Below are 15,223 nucleotides of genomic sequence, written 5' to 3'. Positions count from 1 at the left end.
GATGGTTGGGTGGATGGATGGATGGATGGATGGATGGTTGGATGGATGATTGATTGATGGATGGATGGATGGATGGATGGATGGAGGATGGATGAATGATGGATGGATGATTGATTGATTGATGGATGGATGGATGGATGGATGATGGATGGATGGATGGATGATGGATAGATGGATGGATGGATGGATCATCTTTCCAAGTTTTCAGCTCATAACTTTTTGATAATCACCTCATTGTTTTTTTTTATTTGTACCAGACTGATTCATGAATCAGGGTTGATTGGCTCAACAAACAAACACACAAGCAAACAAACAAACAAACAAACAAACAAACAAACATTCAGGTGCTGGATTGATAAGTGAAACAAACAACCAAAGTAAGAAGAAAACAACTTTAAAATCCTTTCATGAAGACCACTTTAAAAGATTACAAGAAGGTCCGGCTGCTTGGAAAGACAATCTGAAGGAACGACTGATGCCTAAAGACCTTTTCACCGTACTCTGCCGTACAGGGAAGGTTTCTGTGGTGGCTGATGTGTGTGTTTGTGTGTGTTTGTGTGTCCTCACAGGATGAACGAGGAGCAGATAGCCACCGTGTGTCTGTCGGTGCTCAGAGCTCTGTCCTACCTGCACACACAGGGCGTCATCCACCGAGACATAAAGAGCGACTCCATCCTCCTGACCAGCGACGGGAGGGTAAGACGAGTTTTTCTCCAACAGATCTTCATCGCTCTCTTATTCCACCTCTCTCACCCGTCTAAACAGTTTACTTACATCTACTCCAGATCTCTCTCTCTCTCTTACTGTGACCTTCTTCCTGGGAGTTGTTTCTCACTCGCCAACAGCCCGAGCCAGGAACTCTTTCATCCATCAATCTCCACTCGTGGCCCAGTAATTAAATCCTGCATAATGCCTCCTAACGAGTTGATAAGACGTGATTAATTAAAGTCTGATTAACTGTTAACTGGGCAAAGAGGCGACTTCTGTGGAAGCTCTTCATCCCTGTGGGTCAGGACACTTCTGCATGTAAAATGTGAGCTGTGTGCGTCTGTGTGTTTGCAGATCAAGTTATCAGACTTTGGCTTTTGTGCCCAAGTTTCCAAAGAGGTGCCCAAGAGGAAGTCTCTGGTGGGCACGCCGTACTGGATGGCACCGGAGGTCATCTCCAGAATACCTTACGGGACTGAGGTGGGAACTCAGATCTTTTGACAACTCTGTGGACTTAGATCTTCTGGTGAACAGAATGTTTGGTTCTGTGTCCAGGTGGACATCTGGTCTTTAGGGATCATGGTGATCGAGATGGTGGATGGAGAGCCCCCCTACTTCAATGAACCCCCACTGCAGGCCATGAGGAGGATACGAGACAACCTGCCCCCCCGGTTAAAGGAATCACACAAGGTAAGGAAAATAAAAAGAGCAAGCTTATCCAACGGATGGTGGATACAGTAAGTTCCAAATTAAGAGCTAAAGATGTTCTCCTAAATGACAAATTTCCTAAAAAGAACAAAACAAAACTGGGTTCAAAGTCCAATGGAAGTGGGGACGGATAAAACATAAATAGTGATATGAAAAGAGAAAGAGTATAGTCTAACATATCACTCTGAACACAGCTGTTTGTACAAGTTTATTAGAGGTGAGTCAGATTTGGACCACTGCAGTTTCTCAGATTACAGCATTGAAAACAGAGTTGCCATCTTTAAAAACTCAGCTGTGAACAGAACTTAATGTTTTTGTCCCACGTTGTGGAGCGAAGTGAGGGATTGAAAATACCTTCCATCAGTCTGTCTGTCTGTATTACGATCTGGATAAGTTCAAAAATAAGCAACATGCCGACTTCCATTTTGGTGTGTAGCTGCAGCTACACGTAAGAAACATTCATCTCAAAAAATGAGTTTCCATGTCAAAATCCAAGATGGCCACTGCTAGATATATACAGGCGCTGGTCATAAAATTAGAATATCATGAAAAAGTAGGTTTATTTCAGTAATTCTATTCAAAAAGAAACTTGTATATTATATAAATTTTTATTTATTTTAATGTTGATGATTATAACTGACAACTAATGAAAACCACAAATTCAGTATCTCAGAAAATTAGAATATTAAACTTAAGACCAATAAAAAAAAAAAGATTTTTAGAAATGTTGGCCAACTGAAAAGTATGAACATGAAAAGTATGAACATGAAAAGTATGAGCATGTACAGCATCAATATTTAGTTGTTGCTCCTTTTGCCTGGATTACTGCAGCAATGCAGCGTGGCATCAATCAGTCTGTGGCTCTGCTCAGGTGTTATGAGAGTCCAGGTTGCTCTGATAGTGGCCTTCAGCTCTTCTGAATTGTTGGATCTGGTGTATCACATCTTCCTCTTCACAATACCTCATAGATGTTCTATGGGGTTAAGGTCAGGCAAGTTTGCTGGCCAGTTAAGAACAGGGATACCATGGTCCTTAAACCAGGTACTGGTAGCTTTGGCACTGTGTGCAGGTGCCAAGTCCTGTTGGAAAATGAAATCTCCATCTTCATAAAGTTGGTCACCAGCATGAAGTGCTCTAAAACTTCCTGGTAGACGGCTGCGTTGACCTTGAACCTCAGAAAACACAGTGTACCAACACCAGCAGATGATATGGCACCAAATCATCACTGACTGTGGAAACTTGACACTGGACCTCAAGCAACATGGATTATGTGCCTCTCCTCTCTACCTCCAGACTCTGGGAGCTTGATTTCCAAAGGAAATGCAAAATTTACTTTCATCAGAGAACATAATTTTGGACCACTCAGCAGCAGTCCCAGGCAAGATGCTTCTGACGCTGTCTCTTGTTCAAGAGTGGCTTGACACAAGGAATGCAACAGCTGAAATCCATGTCTTGCATACGTCTGAGCGTGGTGGTTGTTAAAGCACTGATTTCAGCTGCAGTCCACTCTTTGTGAATCTCCCCCACATTTTGGAATGGGTTTTGTTTCACAATCCTCTCCAGGGAGCGATTATCCCTATTGCTTGTAAACATTTTTCTACCATGTCTTTTCCTTCACTTTGTTTCTCTATTAATGTGCTTGGACACAGAGCTCTGTGAACAACCAGCCTATTTAGCAATTACCTTTTGTGCCTTGCCCTCCTTGTGCAAGATGTCAATGGTCGTCTTTTGGGCAGCTGTGGTCAGCACTCTTCCCATTATTGTATAGCTTACAGAACTAGACTGAGAGACCATTTAAAGGCCTTTGCAGGTGTTCTGAGTTAATTAGCTGATTAGACTGTGGCACCAGGTGTCGTCAATATTGAAGCTTTTCACAAAATTCCAATTTTATGAGATACTGAATTTGGGGTTTTCATTAGTTGTCATTATAATCATCAACATTAAAAGAAATAAACATTTGAAATATATCAGTCTGTGTGTAATAAATTAATATAATATACAAGTTTCAGTTTTTAAATGGAATTACTGAAATAAGTCAACTTTTTCATGATATTCTAATTTTATGACCAGCACCTGTATTTGCTCGTGATATCTCACGAGTATTTTATTAGTATTTAAAGAAAATTGTGTTCTACATTGAGCTAAGGAGACAAGAGGCTTTTGATTAGAGTTATTTTTGTCAGTTGCTTTTCAATGAAAGCCAATAAAATTTCACAGATATTTCCTTTTCATAAAACTGCTATATTGTCACATTATGAGTAACTTTAGATATTCTTCCAAACGTTGAAGATAAAGTTATCAATGCTAAGATCTCTCTTCTGTGTGTTCCCCAGGTGTCGACTGTGCTGCGCTCCTTCCTGGACATGATGCTCGTCAGGGAGCCGTCGCAGAGAGCCACTGCCCAGGAGCTCCTCCAGCACCCGTTCCTCAAGATATCTGGACCCCCTTCATGTATCGTCCCCCTTATGAGACACTACCGCCATCGCTGACCCTTGACTTCGAACATACTTCTTTCGATACTGAAAACACACACATAAACACCCCTTTCAGGGTGACACTGCCCTCACCCTGCCAAGTCGACCCCACTGCTTGGTGGTACGCCACTAACACCTATAACCGTGACGTAGATTAGCTAGTGGAGTATGTTTAAAGTACACGCACAGAGAAAAGAAGAAAAAAAAACTGAACAGTTTGGACCTTGAGGTGGAATCAAAGTTCACCGGAGGAACTTGTGCTGGTTTGCACCGCTGCATCCTTCTTTCTTCCCAGACTGAGTCTTCAGCTTTGTGTAGACTCGTAGTAGCCATCAGCCTTCCAGAGCTTCAGAAGGGTGCGCTGAGTTGCTGACGAGGCGGAGGGGACCTCGGCGAACCCACCCGTCTCCCGAGCAGAAAAGCAGTGGGCCGAATAATCAGCCTTTGAGGAGCGAGGTACCCGACTCTCATCAAACAGAGACAGGCTCCCGGCGCCTCTCACCTCATACACCTGAAAACAAACAAAAAAAAATGTATTTTAGGAAAAACTTGTAAGATTTCTCTGTACAGTTTTGATAACTTGCAGTATTTTATCGTGTCGTAACCATTGTGATATGAGCAGTATTAAATAGAGTTTCTGCAGAGATCTTTCCTACTGTTTATAATCCAGTTTTTGCCTAAAGATATAAGATATTCCAAATAAAATCACCCTAACTGTTACTAAGAAGAAAAGAAACACTGAATATATTTATGAGCTCACATTTGTAGACGAACTTCCATTAAATGTTGGGGGAAAGGAAGGTAATGTTAGAATTTTGTATGACCTTTTCAAGAACTCGTTTATTTATTGGAATTTGGAGGTATGTTTTGATTTATTGTGTGGCCTTTTCTGTTTGTTTTTATTTATTTGTTGACTTTTTTTTTAATTGACAAGCAGTATCAGCTGTTTTATCATCCGAGCAATACCCAGACCTATTTATAACGCCACAAAGCACAGCTTTTATGATACTGTGACACATTTTACATGTAGCACAGGTTAAATGGATTTGACAAAAAAACAAGATGTATTCCTTACAGTTTTTTCTTTCTTTTATAATAGCAGTCTTATTGTGTTGCTTTAAATACCAAGAGGCACTCGTTCAAGACGCCAGCACAGAGTTCAGGATGCTGATAAAAGCTCCTATTTTCTACTCACTGTCATCTTCTCACTCCTTATCCCACCTCGGTCAGACACGCTCGCTGTCACCCCGACTGCGCTGCCATTCTCAGAGCGGTGTAATCCTCCCCGCGTCATTTTTACCCATCCGTCACTGTGATCTGTGCGCACGACTGTGAGCGTGAGTCAGTGGATGAGCAGCATCTGTGAGGTTGTGCTAAGTGTGCGCCAAGATTCAAATGAGTCACACTTATCTGCTTTTTTTTTTTTTGTTGTTTTTTTGGCTTTTACAGTGATACTGCACGTTTGTTATCGGTGAAGCTGAGTTCAATTAAAAAAAACACACGTACGAACAAACATTTGTGTTGCATGGTGTTCACTTTTTGTTATGTCTTTGACTTCTCTCTCACAATGTTTCATATTTAGCGGATTTTAATCCAACACATCGTCAGATTACACCAGTTTGGTCATCGATTTTTTTTTTTGTTTGTCTCTTCCACATTTTCTCAACTCGGCAGTTTTCCATTTTCAACAGTTTTGCTTCAACTTCATCTCCAAGCACAGAGGTACATCTATGAACAGGTGTTACAAATACATATTTTTTCCTCTTTCTTTCCTATAAGCCATTTCCCCCTGGAGTACTATAATGAGATATTGATTTTACTCAAACAAAGCATGGAGCTTCTCTCCTAGAGAGAGAGACGCCTTGGACCAGTAAATAAAAGCCAGGTATGTGGAGGAAAGAAACTATCAGTAAGGATGAAACTGAAACTTCTGTGCAAAGAATGTTGAAGGTCTTTAATAAACATAAGCACCAGACCAAGTGGTTAAAACAAGTTCAAAGTGATTTTTACATCCGAGAGAGAGAAAATTGAAAAAACATTTACCAAATTTTTAAAACGTGTCAAACCATTCAGTGGCTCCTTGTGTTCTGTGGACAGAGACATTTTTAGACTGAATAGATCCATCAGGTTAGAAATGTTTTGATCGCTAACGGCAAACTTGTAATGAGTTGTGCAGTCATGGTGCTCCATGTTGGAAACCTCAACAGGAACTTCCTGAAGTTGCAAATTCAACTTTGAAAGTCAGAGGATTCTCACCAGCTGTGACTACATAATCCAATATGGCTGCCTTGAAGATAAAACGTGGTAATAGCTGCAGTAATAAACTATTAACAGTCTCTTTTGTACATTTGAATATGATTACTGTATTTTTCACTGTATAAGTTGCAGTATTTTGCATAATTTGCATGCTCTGCGACTTATAGGCCGAAGCAACATATTTATGGATTTGTTTCCCATATTTATAAACCATTTTTTGGCTGAGATATGACCATTTTCATTCATTCTGACTGAAAAAACTGAACACTACCATTTTTCAGCCGCTAGATAGCACTAGAGTAGTAAGGCATGCCGTTGTATCATGTAATGGGTAAAATCCAAAAAAGTTCAATCTGGTCCTCTGGACATTCAAAAAACAAGAAAGCAACAAAAAAAAAGCAAAACAAAATATAGAAACGTTTCGTCTCTCATCCGAGAGACTTCCTCAGTCTGAGGTGCTGTATTCAGCTCAGTCTCTTAAATAGCACCTTCTCAGAGTGGATCAACCAGTTTGCTGCTGACAACCAAAACCAGCTGATCACATGCTCAAGAAGGACCATCAGCCTAACAATGGGTCTTTAGCAGATGGCTGTTTACTATTCACAGTGAATAGTAAACAGTGGCTTTTAAACCCCAAAATACATTACGGCAAAGACTGGTTCATCCCAAAGATCCAGTCCCCCGGCACAAACAGAGTAACGTTGTGTATGCTGTTCAGTGTCAGGAGGGTGATCAGTCTTACATCGGGGAAACTAAACAGCCACTGACAAAAAGGATGGCCCAGCACAGAAGATCAACATCATCAGGCCAGGATTCTGCGGTCTACACTCATCTCCAGGCCAGCGGTCACTCTTTCAAGGATGAAGATGTTCACATCCTGGACAGAGAGGAACGATGGTTTGAGAGAGGAGTAAAGGAGGCCATCTTTGTGAAAAGAAACCGTCCATCGTTAAACAGGAGTGGAGGCCTCCGGGTTCAACTGTCCCCCTCTTACAATGCTGTGATTGCTAGTATCACTCAGCCCTCTGTGAACAGTAAACAGCCATCAGTGTGCTAATGATCCATTGTTAGGCTGATGGTCCTTCTTGAGCATGTGATCAGCTGGTTTTGGTTGTCAGCAGCAAAACTGGTTGATCCACTCTGAGAAGGTGCTATTTAAGAGACTGAGCTGAATACAGCACCTCAGACTGAGGAAGTCTCTCGGATGAGAGACAAAACTTTTCTACATTTTGTTTTGCTTTGTTTTGTTTTGTTTTTGTTTTCTTGTTTTTTGAATGTCCAGAGGACCAGATTGAACTTTTTTGGATTTTTCTACCTGGATTATTGAGCGTGTATCAGGATGTAATGGGTAAAAGTGGCTATAATGACAAATTCAAAAAAGTTCAAGACAAAAACAACTGGATTTTATTTATTATAACAACAAAGTCCATGCTCAATAATCCAGGTTTACAATGCAACACAAAAATTCAGCACAAAAAAGAAACTGTCCAGATGACCTGACTGAAAAATGTTGGGTTTATTTATTATACTTTATATTTTATTGTTTTGTCTAGAATTTTTTTGAATTTACCATGTCCTGAATGACTGAGAATCTTCACCAGCTATTAATGACTCAGTCGGCTTGCCATAGCCTGCCACCTTCGTTCCGCTCGCTGCTGGGAGCAACCATCACACCAGCTTCCTCACACTGCACCGCCCTGGCGAAATGCAGCTAATTTTACCATTAAAGTGCATTTATTAAGTAAAAGTTCAACTGAGACACTCCTTTGCTATAATTTCGAGCAAACAAATAATTGTTTTAGATGCTTATCTTGTTAAATTTCCAAGAAACGAGCCACGTTCCTCCTCTTTTTTTCCTCCCTCTGTGTCCTCCCGGGAGCAGCGAATGCTTTTGAAATGCAGCTGCTTTGACTGTTAACGTCCTTTTATTAAGCAAAAGTTAAACTGAAACACACCTTTACTATAAAGTCGAGCAAACAAATAATTGTTTGTAGGTGTTTATCTTGTTAAATTCTTGTTAAAGTCCTCCCATGCATGCTCCCGTGGCCGCCATTAGGTAGCTAATCGATTTTTGGCACAACACTGGTCCACATTTCTGGGCTGTCAGCAGTGATGCATAATAAATGTATTGATTGTATTGGACTGATGGGACTTATAGGGTGGAACGATGTGTACGGCAGAAAATACGGTAATTCAGTTGCACGTGTAGTTCAAAGCATTTATCCATAGGCTGTCATTAACCTGTTTTAATCTTTGCAGAGGATAGTCTGAGCGCAGCTCATGATCTGGTCTTGGATTGAACCCAATGTGCAGACAGACGGGGCACTCGAAGGTACAAATAATAATAATGTTTAATGACAAAAACAAAAGGCTGACATGGCAGCAAAACTTACATAAATGGAGGGAACGTGGAGGCACGGAGGGAGACAGAACATGACAGGGCAATGCACAGACGAAGGAGGAACACAGAGACGCTGACTTTATAAACACTAACGAGACAGAATGACAAACATCTGGAGTGACTACAGACAGGTGAGACACACGAGGAAGAGAAACTCATGGGAGTGAAGGAGAACAACACAGAAATCCCCACAGCACAACTCCTACTGGTTTATGGCCTGCAGCTGGAACATGTCTCAGTTCGGTCTGACCTCGGCCCCACCTGAAGGTTCCAGTTTTTCAGGTTTGCAGCATGAACAGGTTATTAATGTGCCACATCAGCTGACTGGTACGATTTCTGCTCCAACAAGTTGGTCAACAGTTTTCTACTTGTTGGCAAAACAAAGTTACTAAAACTAGAATGACCAAAAGCTCAAATCCTGCAAAAGTAAAATTTGAAAAGGTCCTCAGTATTTCATTGAGTATAGGCCAATAATATTCTATAGACCTTTTGTCAGTTTTAATTTATGTGGTTATTCTGGCAGAAATATTTTGGTATTTCTGCATGTGCACTGCAGTGCAACAGCTAGCTGCTGCTACCATTATCTACGCTGGCAAATAAAAGTGTTGTAGCATCTCACACTTGATAACGAAGTGGACAGGCGTGCTCCAGATTAACCGTTGAAGAAAAATGAATGAGGCTAATGTTAGCCGTAGCTTCACTGGAACAACAGCTGTGTCTCTGATGAGCCGAACACCACCAGGTTCACCCCCACGTTCAGGAACAAAACATTAACAGACAGCCCTATTTCTACCAATCTGAACACAGGCTGTTGTCATGGTTACCACACTGATTGACAGGTAACTAACTGGACACGCTTCTGAACTTTAGCTGAACTCCTCATTTTGTGAGTATTCTGTAACCACGTTGTTTAAATCAGGCGTGTAAAGTTTTTCAAACAGCCATGAATGGTTTTAGTTGAAAACAACGCTTTTCCTCGTTGGATTTGGTCCCGTTTGTTTGACAATTTGCTCCATTTTTCCAAACTGAGGTTGAACAAAGAGCTCTCTACAACACGTAAGATTCTAATTATCCATAATTTTTTCCATAAAATCCCACTTTAAAACCTGAACATTTTTTGCTTTAAGGAAGCTGAATAAATACACAGCAGGCTTGCCATAAATATTTTCCATCAAGTAGGCCAGATGATACACTTCATGAATTAGATTAATTTAATTTAATTTTGCCAACCTGTTCCAATGAACTTATCTGTTTAAATGTATGAAGTGGTCTACAGTTACATGAAATATGTTTTGAGCAAATCTAACAAAAGACCTGGTCACATGAGATTTAATGAAGCTGAAAAAGTTTTATTGAATTTACTAACGCAGAACAAATTTAATTCAGTCTTTTAAACTAAAGTAAGTGTTATGTTTTTGGATTCTGTTGTTTGAAAAAACTAAATATGATTAAATAAAAGAAGAAATTAAGCCACTTCATTTATTTACACCAATCAGGTGCCAGATCAAAGGTCCAAATGGATCAATTCCCTAATTTCGAGTGTTTGGGCTTCAAACTTATGGTTTTATTCTCTCACTTTGGGTAATTGAACAAGTATCAGTAAATCTGAATTGTAGGTTTAAGTGATGACCTGATCTTATCTATTCTAACACTGCTACAAATATTATGAATACTACTACTACTAATGATACAAGTAAAATATACTAACACTGTTGGAGAAAACCTCTCTCACTAACGTTGTTCACCCAAAAGAACAACGCATGATGGCAGAAGATTTTTAACCAGTATTTATACTTGCAAGGTCAAAATTTCATGACAGGTTACATAAAAACACTAAATATGTACACGCATGAAGACAGTCAGAAGAATCTGCCCTGAGCTACGTTATCCTCTCACTTTTATACCTTTGTTAAGTGGGTTCGGTGTAGTTCTGCGTGTCCTTGAAGCCAGTTGTAGTCTCACACGGCACCAGGGGTGCTTCTAGAATCTGACCTGTAGGGGTGCTTAGCCCCAAGTGTTGACAGTGTTTCTTGGCTTGAACAACGTGGTGGACACTTTTGAATAAAGTAGATACCATTTCCTGCATTCTGGTGTATTTTAACAGGTTCTTAAACATCTACGTTTACTACGTTTAACTATTTTAGAGTTAATGGCACAACAAGAAGTCGCGCTAAGCTAGCAGTGTGCAATACAGAGGCGCTAGCTAAGATGCTACAGACGTAGCGCTCTGCTTTACATGACACAACCTAATAAACGCTTTGTACAAAATCAGTTTAGTGTTAACTGATCATAAAAAAAGAACCAGAAGTTGCAACATATATCTACACACAAAACACACAAAACAAAGCACATCTAGCTTTAAGCATTGACCTTTAATTTAACCATTAAGCATACGATGTCATTATGACCAAAAAACTGAAAATTTACCTGCAGTTACCTTCGCACAGATGAACATGTGCTACTTCCTGTTTATCACTGTCACATTCAGCTGCTCATGAGGTCGGCTCATGGCTTTATCCATCTTTTACATTTTTCTAAACTTTGTTTAGTTTGTGAAATGGAATAAAGTGTATTCCACCCTGTAAACGCTCAGGGTAACACGTGTCTGAATTACATCTGCCCCAGTGACAATGTTTAATCTTTTGTTTCTGATGATTTTTCACGAAATCCCTCTGACTGCAAAACATTCGAAATGCAAAACCCCGTCAATGTTGTCGGAGGAAAAGGGGGTGGAGCTCCTGCAGGAAAGGGGCGTTTCACTTTGGGACAAATTGAGGTCTCTGATTGGTCAGTTGCAGACGAGCCTTCTGGATTGATTGACAGGTGGCTTCGAGGTTCCGACTCGTGTAATTAAAAGAAAAATCATAGATTTATTTCAATGGCCCGTTTGAGACTGTCATCATTTATTCCATTTTTATTCAAAATTTATTAAATATTTTGGTGAATCCAAGATTTGAGAAGTGAGTTTCTTTACAAAATCCTAATGATGCTTTCTTTATTTTTCCAGTGGTGCTGAGTTAAAATGTAGGGGTGCTTGACCAAAAATCCTCAAAATCACCACTAATCAATTAAAACCATTTACCTGTCACTTTTAAAATGTGTATTTTATTTTTTTATTAACAGAATAGCAATGGCTGACTCGTGTTTTACTGGGAATTTCAAATCAAAGCTTAACAGAGTAAAAATGTCACTATTTTCAGTATCACTTGTAACATGATTTATGAGAAGAACTATCACAGTTCAAAGTAAATCACGTTTGCAGAATCATGGTGCCAAATGATCACATGTTATTGATCTTGATAGAAGTTATAAAAACTTGCTCTGGGTAAAAGATACGTTTAGACCCACAACACAAATACTCAGTTCATTTCTGTGAGTGAGGCCATTGTAGGAGGCAGAGTGGGTGTTGCAGGTGTTAGCATGACCTATTCTGAAGAGTATTTCCAACATTAAAGTGAGTTACTGCATTAAAGGCCTTGGATATGAGCTGAGGTTGACGTGTGAGGTTCAGGCAGCTGAAACAATCTGGTGTAAACGACAAAAAACGTTATTTCTCGTTCTAAAAGATCTGCTCATCGTGTTTGGTTGATGGCTCGGCATCTGGGAACAAAAGCATTACTTCGTCCTGACACGTGTAAGAGTCATCGCGGGTTTCTTTTTTCGATCTACATTTTGCACTAGAAGGGAAATGTTCTTCTCCCCATCACGGCTGACAGCCTGAGAGGAGTGCATGTGATAAACTGGACTCATAGAAACCATTTGACGAAGGTGAATTGAGCGATTTATTTCCAACAGGACAGAATACTTCACACGGTTGCATCAGCAGAGATTTATGCATAGACTTTCACTTCAAAAATATTTTACACGTTTTTTTTTATTTTAAACCACTCTGCACGTTCACAAGTGTTATGTTTTCCTCACAAATCTGTTGATTTAAGCAGATCGTTAAGAGTTTTTATTTAGTTTCTTCTTTTGATTTGTTCCATAGAGAAAAGGTCAGACGTCAAGGCGAAGACTGCACTGAACACTACAAGACTGCGACACGATGGCTGCGTTCAGCGTGAGAACAAGGCTCTGAACAAAAGTATGCTGAAGTTAGCGAGTGCAGGATCAACAAACAGAAATAAAACCATTTAGCAGCAAATTCAGATGAGTAGAAATTCAGGATTTGAAGACATAAGTTGACTCTTACAAATGATTCTGTTTATAAGAAAAGTCAAAACACTTTAATTTATTATTTATGGCATTGAGATCCAAATTAATTAGATTTGGGTGAGATTACTCTCCATCTGCACCCGCCTCAGGTCCCAAGAAGTCCCACTAACGTGTGTTTTAACGATTCAGAAGCTCAAGTGGGCAGTGCAGTGCGGGCCTTTCACCTTCATCAATCAGGGACTGAGTCCAGCGTGAGGACGCGCTCCTCTGCGCCGGGACACCGAGGAGACGAGTCCGTCAGGACGGCTGTGAAGGGAGACGCTGACTACATGTTCTTGTACATGGAGCGATCTCTGGGGAGCTGCGGCTGACTGGCTGTCAGCTTGAGATGGAAGTGGTAGATGGCGAGGATGATGACGATTATTAGGCCCAGAAGGAGGCCCAGAATGAGGGGGAGGATCTCCTCCAGGTGCTCCCTCTGGTCGGTGATGCACTTATAGGCTGCGGAGGGAGGAAACAGAGGAGATGGAGGGTGATACAGTGTTAGGTGAGGAATATCTTATGGGGCGCACATTTCTATAATTAAAACATCAAGTTCTCTTTTAAAGAGCAAGAGGAGGTGAACGTGTGTCAGCTCGAGGACGCTGTCCGCTGAACAACAGGGCAACGCACGTGCACATGCCAGTTTCACCTTACAGCAGGGGTCTGTAACCTGCGGCTCTGGAGCCACATGCGGCTCTTTGGTCCCTCTGCAGCGGCCCGTTCAAGCTTTGACCAAAACTGGAGTAAAACTGAATTTTATTGGTGTTTATAACTAAAAGGGCAAGTTTCAGCAGTTTTCCTGTAATTTATTTTGCAAATATATGAATACTAGAAACATTACAAGGAGTAAAACATACTTTCACTTTATGCTTAATTTCTTCAAAGTAGGATACATAATTTTTCTACCCAAAAAAAAAAAAAAAAAAAAAAAATCACATAAGAATGCAGTTTATTGTTTTAGTTTTTTAAAAACTGGGCAAAAACTTTATTATTTTTTCCTTCTTTACAAGAATCTCGTCTTTTATTTTGTCTTGGAGCGTAAAAATATCAATAAATGTTAAAAATCATCAGATATTATTAGTTTAATAAAATCACTACTGTCCAGAAAAGCACCCTCCAACAAACTTAAAGTGGTCCGTGGGCCACCAGTTGAGAATCCCAGTTGTAGCAGGTGTTGTGGCTCCGGACACGTTTAATTTAGTGAACAAAGGGACAGAAATGGCTCTTTTGATCGTGAAGGTTGCAGACCCCTGCCTTACAGGAAACACCACTGAGCGAGTGCCAGGATGGGACAATAAAATCAGAAACAAGCCACGACGAACAAATGAACTTTTTCAGAATCGTCGTAAAAACAGTTTAAATGTTTTATTTGAGATCTGATCTGAAACATGTTTGTCTTTTCTCCCCACAATAAAATAAATCGAGGATTCATCTTTACAACAATAAAATGAAGCAGTGAATGTGATAAAATAAGCATTTTGTCTGAATTATGGGGTTAAAATGGCGTTTATAATTATCACCTTTGATGTGAAACAGCAAAAAGAAGTGAAACGTTTCAGCTTTCAAACTTTAAGACATGAAGGCACGGTGTATTGTCTTTGCACAGATGTTTTCTCTCTATGATTAAAGTCTGTGTTCAGAATGTGAGTGCACAATAAGGAGGACAGTCTGTGGCAGCAGCAGAGGAAGACGGGGAGTTGAGTTTACAGCAGCTCTCGGGCCACATGATCCCTCCAAGGTGATTTTCAGGTAAATGTTTCTGCTTTCAGGCCACAGATATGACTGAGCTCATAAAGTCCTAATGACCCTGTCTCTGTCTGTGTGCCCCCCTGCTGTGTGGGGTTTATTTCTCATGTACCCCCACCTCTCCTTTTCTCATTTCACCTCACACCCCCTTGCATCCTGCAGCTACAACCTTCCCCTCAGAGAGCCACAAAAAGATGTACAGCTCACCCCACCCCTCCATGGTTTCCCATCATCTGCTGCAGTGTGAAACAAACAGCTGTGTGTGACTGGGGGGGGGGGGTGTGTGTGCACAGTTTCAAGACTGTCTTACGGGTGCTGAACATGAAGTCAGAGGCGATGTCGAAGGGCTGGATCTGGATGTCGTACATGGAGACTGTGACACCCTTCTGGTGGTCACTGGAGATGAGGGTGATGGTCTGTTGAGCCATGCACAAGTAGGAGCGTCCCGCGGGGGTCACCAGGGCCGACAGTCGGTGGGTGCTGGCTGTGTGCTTCCCAGCTGGGGACAAATGGGACATTTGAGACTTACAGACACAGAGTGGGTTAAAGTGCTTCTGTGATCAACTCTCAGAAATGTAGGAACTGAGATCTTCCTGATTTATATAAGAAAATAGATAAATAAACAAATAAATAAATAGATAAATAAATCAATCGATAGATAGACCGATGGATGGATGGATGGATGGATGGATGGATGGATGGATGGATGGATGGATGAATGGATAGATGGATG

The 15,223-nt window shown here is 40.7% G+C and overlaps 3 protein-coding genes across 3 annotated transcripts in view; 2 read left to right on the top strand and 1 right to left on the bottom strand.

Annotated features, from left to right (window-relative positions):
• Positions 1–4,259, top strand: part of pak5 (p21 protein (Cdc42/Rac)-activated kinase 5) — a 117,953-nt gene extending 113,694 nt beyond the window's left edge. Inside the window, exons 9-12 of the mRNA XM_037685760.1 lie at positions 570–696; positions 1,063–1,188; positions 1,264–1,398; positions 3,750–4,259. Of these exons, the coding sequence (XP_037541688.1) occupies positions 570–696; positions 1,063–1,188; positions 1,264–1,398; positions 3,750–3,905 (544 nt within the window). The 3' untranslated portion in view covers positions 3,906–4,259. The remainder of the gene's footprint in view (positions 1–569; positions 697–1,062; positions 1,189–1,263; positions 1,399–3,749) is intronic.
• fermt1 (FERM domain containing kindlin 1) overlaps positions 1–15,223 on the top strand; it is a gene marked incomplete at its 5' end in the record, with an annotated part of 928,370 nt that overhangs the window by 463,362 nt on the left and 449,785 nt on the right.
• The window catches only part of lamp5 (lysosomal associated membrane protein family member 5), a 4,774-nt gene continuing 2,381 nt past the window's right edge, over positions 12,831–15,223 (bottom strand). Inside the window, exons 5-6 of the mRNA XM_037685766.1 lie at positions 14,801–14,989; positions 12,831–13,203 (exon numbers count right to left, since the gene is read on the bottom strand). Of these exons, the coding sequence (XP_037541694.1) occupies positions 13,028–13,203; positions 14,801–14,989 (365 nt within the window). The 3' untranslated portion in view covers positions 12,831–13,027. The remainder of the gene's footprint in view (positions 13,204–14,800; positions 14,990–15,223) is intronic.

The sequence above is a fragment of the Nematolebias whitei genome, chromosome 12, assembly GCF_014905685.2.
Source record: "Nematolebias whitei isolate Nwh7 chromosome 12, NemWhi1, whole genome shotgun sequence".
NCBI lineage: Eukaryota > Metazoa > Chordata > Actinopteri > Cyprinodontiformes > Rivulidae > Nematolebias > Nematolebias whitei.
This window is presented reverse-complemented; position numbering and strand designations above follow the sequence as displayed.